The 18,455-nt window shown below is 35.3% G+C and overlaps 1 protein-coding gene across 1 annotated transcript in view; it reads right to left on the reverse strand.

Annotated features, from left to right (window-relative positions):
- Window positions 1-18,455, reverse strand: part of LOC142341351 (uncharacterized) — a 114,602-nt gene that overhangs the window by 14,357 nt on the left and 81,790 nt on the right. The window contains exons 3-4 of the mRNA XM_075392309.1: window positions 14,414-14,554; window positions 9,214-9,375 (exon numbers count right to left, since the gene is read on the reverse strand). Of these exons, the coding sequence (XP_075248424.1) occupies window positions 9,214-9,375; window positions 14,414-14,554 (303 nt within the window). The remainder of the gene's footprint in view (window positions 1-9,213; window positions 9,376-14,413; window positions 14,555-18,455) is intronic.

Consider the following 18,455-nt stretch of genomic DNA (forward strand, 5'->3'; position numbering starts at 1 on the left):
GGGATTCATCAATGCTTGGGCATTGATATCTGGAAACTGCGCTATTGGAAAAAATCTTCAAGGCATGTGTAACGATAGAATTCAAGAGGAGTTTTTTCCCAACAATCCTAATGAACACAAAAATCAGACCGAATTACAAGAAGGAGATACTTCTGCTCAAATTAATCACCCTCCCGTTTCAGTAAAAACTTCTTTTGCTAAAGTTTTTGAAAGACTTCTACTCAATGAGTTAGTGGAATATCTCGACAAACATGAGCTTCTGACCAGAATGCAATTCCGCTACCAATGTAAGGTCTTCAACTTTTGCTGTGTCGTTTATTGAAAATATGGAAGATAACTATGACACAATTGCTGTACCATTGCAACGTGCAACAGCTTCTAATCCAATGTCACATGAGATCTTTCTCAAGAAATCTGAAGAAAACTTCAATCTTTCTCAATCAAAAATTCTTCTAAAAACCTTTCTTACAAATCGAACAAATTGCTTAAAAATGGGCACTGAATTAGCAGAGGAACAAGGTCTTCTCTGTTTGTGCCTAGTAAACCATTTTGTAAAAAATCTGACATTTGCATCAGGAGGTGCAATTAATATGCAACCACTAAGTTAGGGAGCGCAAACAGATAGTTCTTGTAAATAATTGTTTACTACGGTGTTCCACTAGGAACGCTGCCAGTAATTTTTATTCTTCTGTTGTTCATCAACGATTAATTCTGAAAAGTTGTAATGTGAAGATGGCGTTGCTCAATTTGCGGATAAAACTAAATTTAATTGCAATTTTGAAAGCAATAAACATATTTGAAGTATTGAAAAATTGAAGTAACATTTCAGAAGTAAAACTTATTAGAAGTAACAAAAAACCTTACAGTCAATCAACTTACATTAAATGCAGACAAAATATAGTTTTTATTGTGTACAAATCAAAATAATTCAAATGCAGACTTTTCTTTCCTAGGCAAAGTTGTTAAACCAGCTCATGCTGGCCATCTTTTTTTGAAAAACAGAATGATTCAAACTTTATTTTGAAGGTCATCTGAACTCAGCTCAAGGTAAAATGCCAATGAAATTCATTTTTTTTGTACCTTGTGAGAAACCAAATGTTTTTTAAAAAAAGAATTGATGTTTTCAAATCGATTGTTCTGTATCATCTTTCCTTCAGCAAAGAATTTCTTCAAACTTTGACAGCAAGTAACAAACCGAATAAATAGGCAAATTAACTGTCGAATAGAAACATGTCATTTTCAACGAAGTTTTGACCACTCCACTGATCTTCTCATTAAGGATCCTCTCTTTCCTGGCGAATTGTTTATCTCCACATTTTGCTTACAGAAACTCCAAACAGATAAAAGACATTGAGGTATATTAAAATTTCAAAAGATTTTTAGTCTCATAAAATCCAGCAGAACAAGAGAACAAAAAATTTTTGCAAAAATAGTCAAAAACGATAGGGATTAACAAACCTTTCATCCTCAAAAGCGTTGAAAATGGAACAAATTGACATCTTCATTGAAACTGTAAACAGTAAAATTTGTTTCAGAGACGTTGTAACCGAGATATTCATTATTTGACAGCATGCGCATGTTTAACTCGAGGGTTGTGTTTGGAATAATTTTTATGTTTACTTAATAAAAGAGTTTGCTACTTATGATGTTTTCTTTGTTTTCTCCATCATTTATTGGCTGTGAAAGGAAAATGTTGACAATTAAAGTAATTTTGTTGGAAAGCGCTAGTGAATGCTTCCTTGACGTCTACTGAAAGTATTAAGGCACGCACACGAAGTATTTTAGTATGCTAATGTATTCGTTCGTTTTCTGCTCAAAGAACTTTTTACCATTAGTACTGGAATCTATTGTGAACCTACATCCCTATGAAATTCGAGCACACCAGCATTGCATTGTTTTAGTTTTTCCCCATTTTTTCGATCTGATTTGATTTATCCATATAGTGGACCTAAATATCTTTGTAACCGAAAACTTGTTTCTCTTTGAGTCTGCTGTATATCAGTTCGGGAGTCAACTGAAGCTGCTGCTTCATCGTTGCGCGTACCATTTTTGAATCATTTAAAAGTCAATAAAATAAAATTTTAAAGGAAGTATCCACACTGTTTTTTTAGCTTGTGTCGCTGCATTCTTCAGATTTTAATTTCAGCCTATTTTTATTATGCTCAGATGGTTTTGTAGGTAGCTTTGCTGGCTTTCCATACCAGAGCTAATTGGTAAATTGTACAGTTGAATGTTAACAGGGATATCACAGTCAGACTTGGAAGAAGGAGATTAATCTGGATGTCACCATGTATTGTTTCAAAATTTAAACTAATCTATCGAAGAAGCTTTTGGCACTTAAACCCGCGCTCAAAAAGAAACAAAAAAGGACACAATTTAAAAAATAATAAAAAAAAAATTAAAAAGTTTTATGAAAATTATTTGATATCCAAAACATGGTTCCCAGAAAAAAGACCAACTTGCCGCAACAAAAAATTTCAGAGGACTATAACTAGTCTATACAAAACGGAAGTTCAATTAAAGAAATCTGAAAGGTTTGTTAAATATCTTTTTGGGCAGAAGAAGTTAAAAAGCTTGGAACTGCACCCCTTATTCTTTTCAGCTTCGATTCAATGGTTTTCCTGAAAAATGACGAAGAATTTTTCCAACGTTGAGTTAGCAGGCACGTTTTGAATAGCCCTCGAGATTTGTCGATTGTGTTTATGTCCTTTGCCTGGTCGTTAAGATGAACTTGATAAGAAGAGACTGAGAGGTCGATTTTTTTTCACATAAATGAAATCCTATAAAGATCAAGGAAAATTGTCTTCATATACGGAATTGGGTAGTCATCACCCAGGACCAAGCCATTGATATGCTATTTCAAATCTTGAAATGTCTCAATTCTGTAATCTTTTACTTTGCCACAAAACTAGGGAAGCATTGGTAGACCATTATAGATATTCTCTTCCAAGTTTTCCGAATTATATGTCAGACTGAAGTAGTGCTTCTTGCCCGCACATGCAAAGAAGGAGGTTCTTCTCTGCGCGACATTTTGCCACATGGAACACAATCCACGCCCTGCAGGACTCTGCAAGCCCAATTTTCATTGATCATTCTTTGCCAAAATTGGTAACACGGCTCAAATGAAATCAGAAAGTTAAACTTTCGATTCAAATTTGAATTGATGATATATAAAATTCAACTCGTATTTATAGTACCTATCTGTGGAAAATAATACAGAGAAAGTGTAGATTAACTAGAGATAATTAACATAAATTACATTAAAAAAATTTCTGTTTCCCAACCCAGGACGTGAATTTCTATATTCGTTTCTTTTAATGAGAATCATATGTGGACTTGGTACAATCGTATTCGTCATTGGAGTTCAATGGGTATCGCTATAATTTATTCTTTTGATGAAAAACGATGTTATCAATCTTACGTTCAATTAAGGAAAAGCCAATTCTAAAAGAATTGCAAATAACTTTTTAACTGAATAAATGAACTCAGACATCTTTGCCTAAAAGCGTCCTGATCTACTTTTCTTCACAATTTTCTATTGAGGGGACCAGCAGTTGCCATCAGCTGGACCCCTTGGTTCTGATCAAACCCATCAGATTTTCAGATGAAGTTCTGATCAGAATGCTGCTTCATTGTTGACTCTTACCAGAGACAACAAATGTCAGTAAAAAAAAACGAAAAAAATTAAAAAAAAAGTTTGATCGACTTGGTCTATGGTCAGACTAGTGAGCACTCAAACCGGCCTCTGATCAGACTAGTGTGCGCTTGAAACTGCCTTTGATCAGGCCATCCCAGACCAAAGTGACCTCTTTTCAGGCCGTCCCAGACCAAAAATACTTCTGATCAGGCAAGTTCCAGACCATTGTCCAGACAAAAGTGCGCTCGAAGCCTTCTCCAGACCATGTAATTCTAGCGCACCGAGAACATGGTCTGATCAGAGCTCAATTCGGTCTGGCCACCTCGACCTGGGAAACTTTGGAGCCAAAAATAAGAATCTTTTTAACTTTCCGTTCTTCTGCCTGGTTTCGATGTTCATTTACTCTCACAATATTCTGAAGAAGAGAGATAACATTCAATAACTATCAACTTTTCGAACAGACCACATCTTGTTCTATCCAAGTCCGCAATTATGTAGAGGAAGCAAGAAAAGTCAATTGTAGCACAAGTAACTTTATTATGTTTTCAGAGTATTGAATGTTCTGAGTTAAATAATTGAAAATACGAGAATTCAAAGACAAAACGAGGTACATCAGAAAAAAAACTACAACGTTGGTTGAATAATCTTGATCTGAGGTATTTGCTAGCGACATAAATATTTTAGCTTCTCGCGTTTCAATATATTTGAGAGGACTTCGATGTTTTTATTATAATCTTCTTCACATAAAGGCTCAAATGACTGTTGACATAATTTTTCTTTTTTTTTCAAGAAAAAGTAACATAATTTTTCTTCAAATCTGGTGGTCACTACTAAAATATTCATAATTAGACATTGCGCAATGCGGCAGCTCTGAATAACAAGAATTTTTGAAAAAAAACTGTTGAAAAATAAGCATCTGAAGAAGTTCGTTCAGAGTGAGCTAAGTTCTTGGGAAAATCAAATGAACATAAACCCGCTTTTAATCTGAGATTGATTTGCTCAAGAGACCAGAAATGAATAGCGTTTTTTTACTCGAATTGATAATGTACGCTGGTGATATCAGTCTACATGTTTATTGCGATAACTCCGAAACTCAGTTCTTCAACAGTTTTTTCATCATCGCGACTTTGTCGAATCACTTGACGTGCATTAATACACACTCTACCAGTAATCTATACAAAAAAGTAAAGATATCATCGCTATGCTTAAACGATTATTACTTAGGTAAGATCAACTCTAAATTAGGCATAATTTTTTAGCTATAAGCACTCCACAATTTACCTAAAAATATGGTTTAAAAAGACAGGGCAACCTATGATCACCGCTTATAACTTCTAAGATTGTTAAAACCAACGTTAATTCGAGGGAAACGTTTATAAAGAGAACAAAAGCAAGTTCAGCATTAAATTTAACGCTTATTTAAGCTAAAAACTCTGCGGTGATTTTATGTACAAAATCAGGCCAAATAAAACATTGTAGTGCAGCTACATTAGTGCAACTAACGTGTGCTGCGCCCCGTGAAAGTTTATGAAGTGCGTTTTTGAAGGAAAAATTGAGATGGTTAGGCAAATGCTATATCAACCTAGAGGATATATACGAAGAATGCTAGGAGGAGCAATAAAGCATTGGAGCTGCAAATATCAACGATCAACGATAAAATGGACGCTTAAAATTGCACCATCAGCCTTAGAACAAAAACATTGAATGTAATATCAACTCCATTACATGGAGTTGCAGGGTCAACGCAGGGTCAACGCTAAAGGTTAGGAATTGTATTTTTATAAATTTTATAAAAATCAACGCTAAAATCGACGCAAGATCAATTATAAAAATGTAAGCGTTGATTTTCGTAAACTTTAAATATATGGTCAACGCAATAAAAAAAATTAAGAAAGATCAACAAATCAACAAACAAACTAAATTATGTAACGTATTAACGTGAAAAAATGATAAACTTAATTTGAAAATTCGATTTGCTCACTGAAGCTACTCGGCCCGGGTTTTATAAGTTTCCTGGTCGAGAGAGAATGATTATCTTGTAAGATCTTGAACGATTTTTATAAAAAAAGAACATTATTATCTTAGATGTTCTGACAACATTCTTACAAATATGGATGTTTTTTAAGATGAACGGATTGTAGGATTCTTGCAAGTCCGTTCCGGTTGAGCTCATTGGTTCTTTTGTGCGGAACTTCTTTCATTTAACGCATTGAAATTTTGAAAATTAGTTGCCTATCTTTCAGTGACATTTTTATTTCTCAATTTGATAAAAAAATGTTTTTCAAGATAACAAAATTTACTGCCCGTGTACAAAGATACCAGTTTTCACTTTTGATTTAATGCCAAAAACTGAAAAGAGTAAAATTATTATTTTATCCCTCATTTTTAAGGCTCTTATGAAAACCATTTTATTTGTTTTCTGCAGAATTATTTTGCTTCATGCAGAATCACTTCTTTTTATATAGATGCCTACGAAACAGAAAAACCCATAATCGAACCTTCCAATCAATACTGGTATTAATGTATTATTCAAAAGCAATATTTTCTTTCACTCTGAGAATATATTAGCTGCTTTTTTGTCATATGCATCATCTACGAATTTCTTTATGCGATGTGTGTTTTTAAATGTTGAACGGTTGCCTTGAAAAACTCTTGTACGACGATTTATTTTGTAGAAATCATATAAGACGAATGTTTACTTTATGAGCATCTTGTAAGACAAATGCTTATATTGTAAGAGTCTTTCAAAAATGCACCCTGTTTTAGAATTCTGAGAGAATCTTACAAGATCTTACAAGATATCCATGTCCAGTCCACTCGGTTGCTCACTGTTTCTCCAATTGTCATAATTGGTAGCTCGGAGTGCTTAGGAAATTTAATTTGGTGAACTTGCTGCTATTTGGTTTCCTTACTTGACAAGGAGGCTCGGTGATGTGCGTTCAAACCTAATGTTCCAATCCCGCTCTACTACATTTTTGATTTAATGTCTTCCAAATGACGAAGAGAGAAGTTTTTCAATAACTCATATATTTTTCGGTAGTAATTGGTGTATACAATAAAAAAATTGCTTTAAATTAGAACAACTATACAAATTAAGCAATAGCTCATCAGAAGACAAAAGAGACAAGAAAAACAATGAACCCAAAAAGAAACAACAAGCATTACTTTCCACGAAAAATCGTTGTCGATCTGTTTTTGTTGTAAAACACATAATGAGAAATCAAACCAGCATTAGATAAAAACCACTCAAATCAGTTGAAATTCATTTCACCAGAAGTTATATGGAACCTGTCCTCATTAAGAATAAATAACAAGTAGACAAAAACAAAAAGAGCCAACCTCAGTAACACGCTTTAACGCTTTAATTTTTGAAAACAATCAAACTCAAAGTATTGAAAACCATTAGCTATCTACTGAAAACAATGATAAATTGTTTATGTCTTCGTAGGAAGCCATTGAGACATGTTCTTATCCAGAACGACATCAGACAACAAAAAAAAATAAATACAGGCAAAAGTCAAAAAGTCAAATCATTTTTGAAAAAACGGTGTTGCAGCCAATAAAATCTTAATCTATTCACTCAATATAGTAAAAAACAATCAATTGCGCCTTTTTTCACTGTCATTAATGTGATTATCGGACAGAACAGCAAAAGAGAACCTCAAAAAATTTAGAGTCTCCAAAAACGTTATGTCAACTGGTAATATCAACAGCAAAAAAATTATTAATTAAAAAGAGATGAAAACGACATACAAACTCAGTTGAAAGAAACCGTTACTCTTCCTTAGCTGAGATTATGCTAAAAGATTATAGGAATAGCTCAAAAGAACAAATCTCAAAAAAATAATTTACAAACATGAGTCATAACAACCATAAGTGTTCAACTAAAAATAGTAAATAGATTAACCTTTTACTGCATAGGAAGCTAATTGGACATGTAATTAGTGAGACTAAAACAAACAACTAAACAATAACGACAAATGCCGGCAAAACTCCACCAAAATTTCACACAGTTTTAGGCAATACGTTCCGAAAGATACAGAAAAGGCAAATTTGACTAAAAATCAATACATTGAATAAGAGACGAATGTTAAGTCACTTGGCTACAAAAAGAACATCAAAAGCTGACAAATTTCTTTAAAAACTTACAAAAATAATTTTTCGCGTCATAAAAATCTTCCGTTCCACTCAGAAAACTAAATATGTGTTTATTGGATCTCTATTGAACAGACATGGGACCTCTGAATGATTGAAACAATGAAAACATATTATTTGAGACTGAATTGCTTGTAATTGGGATGAAAGTCTGCAAAAAGTTTTCGAAAAAGGACAGACTCAAACTAAAATCCAATAAGACTGAAAGTGCTATCCTTTTGCCAATGTAAAAAACGCAACTGTTCCCAATGTTCCAAAATCCAATCCGACTGAAACTGCTATCGTTTTGCGGATGTTAAAAAACGCAATTGTTCCAAATATTAGTTTTTTTTCTCTACGAAAAAAATTCTTAATGTATCAAAAACATTTTTATAAATATCGATTAAATAACAAAAGAATGGTAAAATGTTAGATCCAAAAAAATTTTCTGGACAAAAAATAAATGCTGAATTTTTAAGCATTTAGCCAAAATTATAATCGAAACAGTTGGTTCAATCACTTGTTTATCATTGAACGTAAATCCAATGAAACTGCTTTTTCATTTTTTTTACATTTCTACATTTCAACAACTGATCAGAATTAACGAAAATTACTAAAAACGTGAACAAAACAGCGAAAGTTGGACTAAAATTCAAAAAACTCCTTGGAAAAAAACTCAACTCAAAAATCTTTCTAAGAAAATTCCTCAAATTCTACGCTCGACAAATTTTGCAATGATACAACTCAAAACTTTGAAGGATAAACATATGCATCGGCGAAAACTGGCTGATTAGAAAACTCAGTTGAGCGTATAATTCCTCCCCCACTAAAGTGGGTCGGAACAATTAAAAATTCTTCTGAGGCCTGTTTGTCAAAATGGATACAATGTTACCTTTCTCTAACTACAGATCTTTCAGAAGGGAAGCCTAAACTTCTTCCACCCAAATAGTCGAAAACAGTCCAAAATAATTTTTTAAAAAGCATGAAAACTTTCACAGTTTTAGGCGACTTAAGTTTTGCAAAAAACTGCACGAAATACATTTTCCCCGCAGAAGCAAATGACTTTTTTTTCACACCTGAACTTGAAAAAATATATCAAGATTTTTGGAAGATTTTCTCTTCTGGCTTATCCCTTTCTGTTGGCGTTGTTAGGCGGTTCAAAAATATTGTCCCTGTTTCGAATATTTTGGCAAGATCTTGGATTGTTTTTCGCCAGAAGTCCTCTTGTTAAGGTCTTATCGTGGTTTATCAAAAAAAATTCGACGATTTTCAAGTTCTCGATGAGGCACTCCAAGTTGAGTTCAGCCAAATATGAGCTGTCAAGCTCACGCACTAACTTTTTTGAAACCAGAAAAATGATCTAATCGCAAAAGTGAAGTGTGAGAAGTATCTGAAATAATGGTCATTGAAATCTACCACATTTAGCCATAATAATCACTTACAGTAGGTCGTTTCCCGATGCAGCCATGTGCCATGGTTTACAGTAGGCTTCTGGTTGCTCATAGAATGCAGCTGGAATCTCAATCTGGCCCATAATTGTGAGGGCCCTCTTGTCCACTTTTGTGATGAAGTGCTTCAACTTAGCATCGAATGACTTTCTTGGGCTGAAAAATTGACAATTTTCATTAATAGTTTCAAGTTAATGAATAGATAAAAGTATAGATAAAAAACGTATGCCTGTCAGTGTTTCCAGCTGTTACTCGTGTCCAAATTACCCTTTAGACCTTTAGTGATGGTGTAACCATCAATCAAGTGCGTCTTACACCTGTGCGTGACCCCAATTATAGAATAGTACCCCCGTGCGCAACTCTGTTGATTAGGGTCAATTTAAGTCTGGATAGTCTAGTACCCTGTGCACGACCCACAGTCCGATTATAGCTGGCTTAGGTCGCACACCTCAGCCTCGGTGATTAGGTGGTTTCGGAAAAGTTTCTGAAAACGTTGCAATTTAGGCATGTTTAATATCAGTCAATCAGTACACTTCATGGGAACGCTAGGGGGACCGATTTTATTGCGGATCATATAACTTCATTAAATGCTGAAAGTTTCTCCTGTTTTATCCGTCCATTTTCGCGGGCCCGAGGTTTCAGAAGTAAAAAGCAAAAATATTTATGATGAGCGCAGTGACTGCGTTGATTATCAGTAAGATCTACGCTTAACGCGTTGAAAAGAAAAATTTCACCGTTTTTAAGCGTATATATATCACAAAACTGTGGCATTTATAAGCGTAGATTTCATATAAATTTAAAGGTTAAATTTTAGCGAAGATCTTGAGAAATTTTGCGTTTAATTCAAGGTTGGTCTTAGTAAAAGCATAGCTGGTAACGTTGACAGTACAGAAAAAAAGCGTCTAATTTAACGTTCGTTGACCTTGAATTAATTAACCGCTGCTAATTAAACACAATAGCATTGATCAAGAATATGTTGATTTTACGAAAACTCCACGCTTAATAGCTGCTTAATGTCCATGGTTGCATTTTTAAGCAATTGCCGGATTCCATAGTCAATTGTTGTGATGCCATATCTTATTTGGGTGTCAATGGAGAAAAAAATGCGGCTTCAAAGAATTTTGCAGAACTTTGAAGTGCTAATTTCGTGTTAATTGAATTCTGCGCCGAGTTTTGTGTTTGTGAATCGAGAGTTAAGGAGTTTTTGTTGACAGGTGTCATCGTGCTTCAAGGAGAGATCAAAAATATACATGAAAAATTTATTTCCCAACGAATTTACTACCACCAATTAAACGTGGTTGTGAATGCTCCGAATCCATTGAAAATACAATGATTTTTGATCGAAGTCAGCCATCGTTTTGGGCAGCCGAGAAAGCTTGTATTGAATTTTGTCCCAATTATCTCCATGGAGACACTGACAGCCCTGGCCCGACTCCTCCTCTCGGATTTTTACTACCCTAGTTGAGGTCCTCGTTCAAAATGATCTATGAAAATACCCATCCAGACTATTTTTGCGTATGAAAATACCCATCCAGACTATTTTTGCCTATGAAAATACCCAGGCAGACCAAAAATGCCTATGATCCAGACTTTGCCTCGTTCAAAATTTTGGTGCGTTCATGTGCTCGTTCAAGAACTCTTATGAAAAGACCCGTACAGACCAAAATGCGATATGATACAGATTTTGGCTCGTTCCATTTATGAAAAGACTTATGAAAAAGTTTATGATCCAGACTTTGGATCGTTCAATTTGTGAAAAGGCTGGAGCTAAGAAATACCGACAAAAATGGCGTACGAAACGTCGGTATTTGTCGGTATTTGTCGGTAACTAGCTTTGTCGGTAACTAGCTTTGACGGGCAGGAAAATTCACGACAATTTTTTTCCACAGAATTTTGATATAGAGGGCGCAACTTCCAATAATACACTATGTCGAATTGAAAACAAATTTCAGATCAATGCGAAAACTTCACACTTTTTTATGCAATATCAACGCTCAGAAACGCATAAATATTATCAAAGTTTATGTAATCTGAGCAAAAGAAACCTCAAACGAAGATCAGCTAAAAATATAAACACTGAAGCACATTTTTATGATTAGAAACCCTACGCAAAATGAGTTCGGCACAATTTCAGGTCGTCGAAATTTTGAATTCTTCGGCCTAAAAAACTCACCTTTTAGAAAAAAAACTGAAGAAAACCTATAAAAGTTTGGGCTCGAAAATCTCAGCAAAAGAACCTGGCACTTCGAATTGTCGTGTTCTTGCTGATCAAAAATTGTTATCCGTTTTTTAAGCACAACAGTCTACCAATTTGTTGAAATGACAAAGAAACAGTTCTCTTTGCGAAAACCTTAGAAAACCGTTGAAAAACTATGGACCGAAACGATTGGATAGACTTGACACATAATCGCGTTTTGGATTCAAACGCCGGCACAAAATCTGTTCATTATAAAATTGAAGTGCACGGAAAAAATTTTTTTTTTCAACTATTCCGGTACGAAAGGAGAAAACGCTTGCCAGCAATATGCTTGAAGGTTTGATTCACACATCACACACACGACCAGCCGGACAATTCAGTTCAACCAAAATTAAAACTCCAAAATTCTCTATGATGTTTTGACTTGTCCACTTTTTTTCTGAAACTCAATTAGGATGTTGAGTTTCAAAAAGTGGCTATTGAATCCAGCAATTAATTATATGCAGAATTCAGCACTGGAAGTTAAACAAGTTTCAGCCGCTGAGTTCTTGTAAGATCTGCGCTAAAAAACATCAAATGTAAAATCTAAGCCTGGAAGCAAAAATGTTAACCCAAGATTGAGGTTTAGAAACGCTAAAATTGTAACGAATCTATGTTTTGAAACGCTAATAGCAAAAAAATCAAGTGTAGCCGTAACTAGCTTTGACGGGCAGGAAAATTAACGACAATTTTTTTCACAAAATTTTGCAGTGAAAGCGTTGAATATATGTTTTCACGTTCAACTGCTTTACTGCATTTGAAAATTATGTGAGAAACCTGAGAGGTTTTTATTGCCTACGTTACTATGTTAAACTTTAGTTTCCTCTTATTGTTCACAAGTTTGCCCAAAAATTGAACCGTGTCTCGATGAGAACACAATTTGCTTCAATCAGCAATCAAAATTCATGAAATAATTATGTTCAATTATCAGATTAAATCTAGTAATAATCTAAAACACAGTATTAATGTATTAATTTTCTTAATCAGAACACGTCGAGGCTTTTTGATGCTGTCCTAGACCAGCGCATTTAAATTTTTGGTATCGCAATATTCTTAGCTGTGAAAGAGCTTTTGATTTAAAACATAAATGGATAGGAATAAATTTAAGCAAGACATCGATAGCATAATCCACAGAGTAAATCATGGGAATAGCATCATGGCCTTTTTGTAAAGTCCGGTCTTTTCATAAACAAGAAAAGGACCAAGACTGGATCATAAACTTTTTCTTTTGTGGGAGTCTTTTTGTAGATTGAAAAAACTAATTCTGGGCCATATTCTATTTTAACCTGGACGGGTCTTTTCAAATGGATTACTTGCGAAAAAATTCTCCGGAGAACGTGTGTCAGTAAATCGAAGTACTTTTGGAAGTAATTTGAGAATTAAAACAACTTGAATGATATACAGTTCAGAGCTAGAGACATTCCATGTTTTGCACAAGTGTTTCGTTGACAAATATTTTTTAAAAAATTTTTCAGCGTTATTGAGCAAATTACAAGCAACAAAGAGCAGAACAAGAAATTTAGAAAAAAAATAAAATTGCAATTGCCCACAGTAGAGGAATAACAGGCTGATTAAGCTTGACCATGACTAGGATGCTTTTTAAAACATAGCGCGTTATTTCTAAAAAATATCCGTATTTCCAACTTTGTGAGACAAAATAATCTTAAGACAAAATAATTCCATAGAGAAAATTTAAAAAAAAACAAAATTGCAGCTGCCAACAATCGAAGACTAAGAGGCTAATTCAGCTTGACCATGACTAGGCTGCTTTCTAAAACATAGCGCGATAGTTCTCAAAGAATATTTGTAATTTCAACTTTGTGAGACAAAATATCTTAAGACATACCGATTCCGTAAAGACATTGCGGAAAAAAATTGTTCGTTAATATTTTTAGTTTCGGAAAGAAATTCCGCAGTTAGAAAGAGCTACCATATGGAGCACAGCATTTCTACTGAATCAGTAAAAAATGTTTGAACAGTCTACGAAGTTTAAAATTAAACAGGTTATACAAAGTAAAGGCACTACCGCGAAGAATTGAAACATTAAAAAGCTGCTTAGATGTTAGATCCCAAAAAATTTGAGAATTTATATCGTGTAAGATCTTACAAATTCCTTACAAAACTGTCTTATAAGTTCTTATAAGAATATGCGTCGCCTGACTAAGACTTTGTAAGACAATTTATCAGGTCTTACACGATAAAAAAAAATTTTTATCAGGTCTGAAAAGATCTTACACGAAAAAGAGTTCACTTTTGTCAGATCTTACAAGATAAAAATTCCACCTGACAAAGAATGTTTATCGCGCATGATCTTATAAGAATTTTCTAAAATCTTGTAAGAAAAACATTCGGAAAGCTATGACTCGTCTTTTTGGAAAAAATTTTATCAGATCTTATACGATATAAACTGGTGAAATATGGCCTGTCCTTCATGTTGAAGACAATTCAGAGCTGCTTTCAAGCAGTAGCCAAAAAGCCTCTTAAGTGTCACAGCAACAAAGAGAAAAGTATTTGATATTGTCTTTTGAGATTTTTTACTTTCAAAGGAACTTGACTACGTTATACGGTTATTTTGAAATTGTTAAAACATGCCTTACCAGATCTTACACGATAAAGATTCTGCGCACTTTTATCGTGCACTTTTATCGAGTAAGATTTGATAAAATTCTTACCATATCTTATAGGATTACAAATCTTATAAGATTACAAATGAAGTTCACGTAGGGAGAACTTTTATCGTGTAAGACCAAATAAGATCTTACACGATAAAAATTTTTGATCAGCATCTTATCAGATCTTACACGATAAAAATTCCAGAATCACTGGGTATGAAGTGCATGAAGATTTGTTGCAGTTCTGATGAGTGTTTAACATTGAACTTGCTCAAAAAATTTTTGCAAAAATATCTCTGAACCCAATATTTATAGTATTGATATCCCTTGTCAAAAGGTGTCTCACGTTGTTTCGGAAGAAGAACTGGAATCGTTAGCTGTTTCATCGCTGAGTGACACATTGGACAGATCAAAGTTGCTCCTGGGATATCGGCTGATTGCCCACTCTTGACAGAGAAACAGCAGACTGCTCTCATCTGCTTCTATGTCTAGAATAAATTAGAACAGCATCACGTTTTCATTCATCTGATAGAAAAAACTGAACTTATAAAAAGATTTAAAAAAAACACTATGTAACACAACTTTAGATACACTCAATAATACTATTTCCCTCCTAAAATTTCACTCTGTGTCATTCAGAGTAGAGTTCTAAATTATGAGTTCGTTAATCAGACCATTTTAACAGCCTGTGTTTGATCGTTTCATCGAAAAATAACATGTTACTTATCATCTGTACTCGCTAAGCTTTTGTTTGATGATGATATACAAGAGCCGTTTAAAATCAAAAAAACTGCATGTCGAAGGGCATGTTTTCATTTTTAATTTATATGGAATATGCTGTCCCAAATTTAAAAAATTTTAATTAATTGTTTCAAAAGTTACTGAAACATATGCTCTGTCAACATTTTCCAGTGTAAAGTGCCACGAAAAATATTTAGAACAGGCCAGGGTTTGCTAAATATTGCGAAGAACTTGGACTTTCTGTTTGGTTAGACAAAAAATGGTTTTCAAAGTTTGGGTTTCAAAGGTTTTTAAAACGATGCAGGAAATTCCATTTTAAAGCTCTTGATACCTCCAGTGGGCTCCTAAATCCCCAAAAGCCAGCCAAGCCAGTAAAAACCTTTTTTAGGATGAGGCAAAATGGCTCTGCAAAAAATGGTCATTCATATGAGGTTGCGCTGGTTTCTGAGAACTTGCAAGGGTGTGGGGTGTTACTGACTAAATAAAAGAGCAGCGAGAAAACAAAGCGGGAAATGAACAATCTATTACGTCATATTTCTTAACTATTTAAATGCACACAAAATCTCTTCTAATTTACGTAGAAAGGTCGGAAAAAGTTCGTTTAACATAATTTTCGTTGAGCCTACTAATATACTACATCGATTGCGCTCTTTTTAGGCTTAATATTTTTATGTTTCGAAAACGTATCGGTGACCAATCTGAGCCGAAAATCGGCCCAGACAAAATACCTGCTAGCAATTATAGCTAGATTTGCCGTGCCATTTAGATGTGCTTTTTTGCCTTGATGATATGTGGAACAGTTGCTATTGAATAGAACAGAATTGAAAATACCACGAAAGACTGTTTTGTCAGCTTTATAGCTGGAGCCGCGCCCATAGGTGGAATATCTCGTTATTTGAAACCTAATTTGTTGTGGTATTAAATAGACCCCTTGCCACTTGTTGGCCTACTTTCTCGTTATCCAGAGTGTTTGACGCCCAACGTGGGGGGGGGCAGACGCTCATTCAATTATAAATAACCTGAACTTGTCAGCTGCGTTATACATTATTATTTCCGTAGTGAGAAGTGCGTCTCGAGTTACATCCTGGCCAATCGTATAGTTGCACTCGAGTTAAGTTTAAACGGAGCTAGTTATAAATAGTGATCATTCAAGTTGCTTCATTGCAAAACAGACTGACCTGATTCCAAATCGTTTCATCAATACAAGTATTCTTTACTAGCAGAGGAAACTAAAAACTCTAAAATCTCACGTTACTGTGACTTATCAAGCAGATGAAAAACATAGAAACGTTTCGAACAATGACGATGATGTTCCTTTGGGAAAAAATTAGCTGCCGCCGATGAGAAGCAGGGCAATTTCACCAGATGTGTCAAGTGGGTTCGGCGGAACTTCCGACGTTTCGGACTCCCAACTGAACAATGATACTGATGCACCAAAAAAAAACTGTAAGACACATCCTCAACTGACTTTGAATTTCATGTTGTATATTGATATTAAACTTGTGTCCTAACCGGCAAATCTAGCCTCCCAGAACCCATTTCCCATCCTATATAACAATTTTTCGAATTCACCGGTTACGGATAACCTATCTCTTAAACTTTTTTGAAGTTTAAAGACATCAATTTTGAAAATCTTTGGCAAAAAAAATGCGATAATTGGATTATTGCGTTATAGCTCACTGAATTTGGATTAAGAAGGCTATAAACGTCTTAGGTTGCGCGAAGCAAAAAAAAGTTTGAAAAAATTGACCAAGTTTTAATAATTGGAAAAAAAGTCTATCCGATCATTCTAGCATACTCATAGTAGTTAGATAGATTAAAAGGCTGTAAAAAAAGAAAGTTTGGTCAAGTTTTTCAAACTTCACAAAAAAATCAGGTAACTGATTTTTTTCACAATGAGCGCTTATTCTTGAAAAGTCGTGAAAATTGTGCATTTAACATCAAGGATCGGAGTCTGAGCAAACCTCACATCAGTTATGTTGTAAAGACATTATATGGTTCTTATATTAGCTGCTAGCTCACTGCATCACGCCATAAAAACTTTGCCTCAAGCGTTACAAGACCAATTTAAAAAAGGAATTTACGCATTACCGGGTCCGAGTTTGAAGCCTAACGCGGTGAAAGAACGAAGAACTGCTCAGTTCTAATTGAGTCATTTCTTCCGTGATAAAAAGAGGCTAGTTATATGGCATGATGTGGTGAAAAATTCATTGTCCCGTCATCGCAGTAACAACAATAAGCCTTTAACACCTTCGCAGCTTATTGAAGTGCTTGAAGAGTATCAGGAGCGCATAGAAGCTATAGTGTATTACCCCATAGAGGGAACTCCTGATATTTACAATCAGCTCAAGCGTAGTACTCTAGTTACCATCAATTTAGTGAAAGTCATCGTGTCTAGACGTAAATAGAAAGATCCTAGTTTACTTAAAGAGTACAGAGCATTACATCAAAGGCCTGCGCTTGAGCTGAAAACACTCACTATAGTGTTAGCGCATAAGAGCAACCTCCGGTCCATGATAAAAACCTCCCGACCGAATTAGCTCTCTAAGCGCCGTCGTAAAACAGTTCGCACCCGTCATGCGTTCGAGGAGGCGGAACTCACTCAAGCCTTTGAAAACCTGAATGTCCTGTAGTCTTGTGTTGTTGTGGGAGTCTACCCGCTGACTGGCGGTGTGACTTAGTTTACTCACGAGTTACGGGTTAGTTAGTGGTTGGTTCTCTCTAATAGCGCTTTACAAAACGTTTCGCTGTCCCATTTTTTGAGTTATTCACTACCGACCGTTTTCCGCAGGTTATCTGGTTTCACTTTCCGTTTCCGTCTTTTTTGTTTCTCTGTCGCCGTGTTTCTTTCTATCCCCCGTTTATCTGTTGTATGATGTAGCATGTTGAGTTTTTTCTGTAAAAAATTTTTCCTGCCAGTATGCTGGTTGGTTTTTTAGTCTTCTTGCTTGCTAGGGTGTGACTTAAGTTCATTGTGGAGTTACGGCTGGTTTGTTTTGTGACTTTCACCACAATTGTTTGCTAGCAATTGGTTGTAGCTTTATTAATTTTGGTAGTTTGCACTTTTGTTGTCTGTGTAGGGTGGTTTGCTATGGTGTGACTTAAGTTTGTTCAGGAGTTACGGCTAGTAAATTTCCTGACTTTTTCGACTTTGGGTATACTACTTCGTTGCCGTAAATTATTCGAATGTTTTGTTGTTTTGATGCCGTAGATAAAGTCCCGTAATGTTTTGTGCTAGTTTACCTGGCAGTAGCTTTTCTAGTTTACGGCTAGTTTGTTTGGTTAAGTTTGTTGCTGTGGTCTGCTAGCATTGATCTTCCCGCCTCCTTGCTTGTGGCTTACCGTCTCCTTCTGGTGCTATCCCGGTTTTCCGCCCCGTCGCGCGCCGTCCGCCCAACGTTTCCGCCCCGCCCGTGCCATTTTCTCGCCTCGTCGCGCGCTGTTCGTCCGACGCTCCCGTTCGTCTGTCCGGTTTCCCTTTGCGTCGTGCGTTACTCGTTCGGCGTCTCTTCCCGTCCGTCCCGTCTCCCGTTCTGTCCCGTGTTGCGCCTTCAGAGCTCACATTTCTTTCTTTCTTTCTTTCTTTCGCTGGGTACTATTGTACTCGACGAACAATTTGCTCATTGGCGGTTCGCTAGGCAAACCGT

The sequence above is a fragment of the Convolutriloba macropyga genome, chromosome 1 (assembly GCF_964194025.1).
Source record: "Convolutriloba macropyga chromosome 1, txConMacr16.3, whole genome shotgun sequence".
NCBI classification, from domain to species: Eukaryota; Metazoa; Xenacoelomorpha; order Acoela; family Convolutidae; genus Convolutriloba; species Convolutriloba macropyga.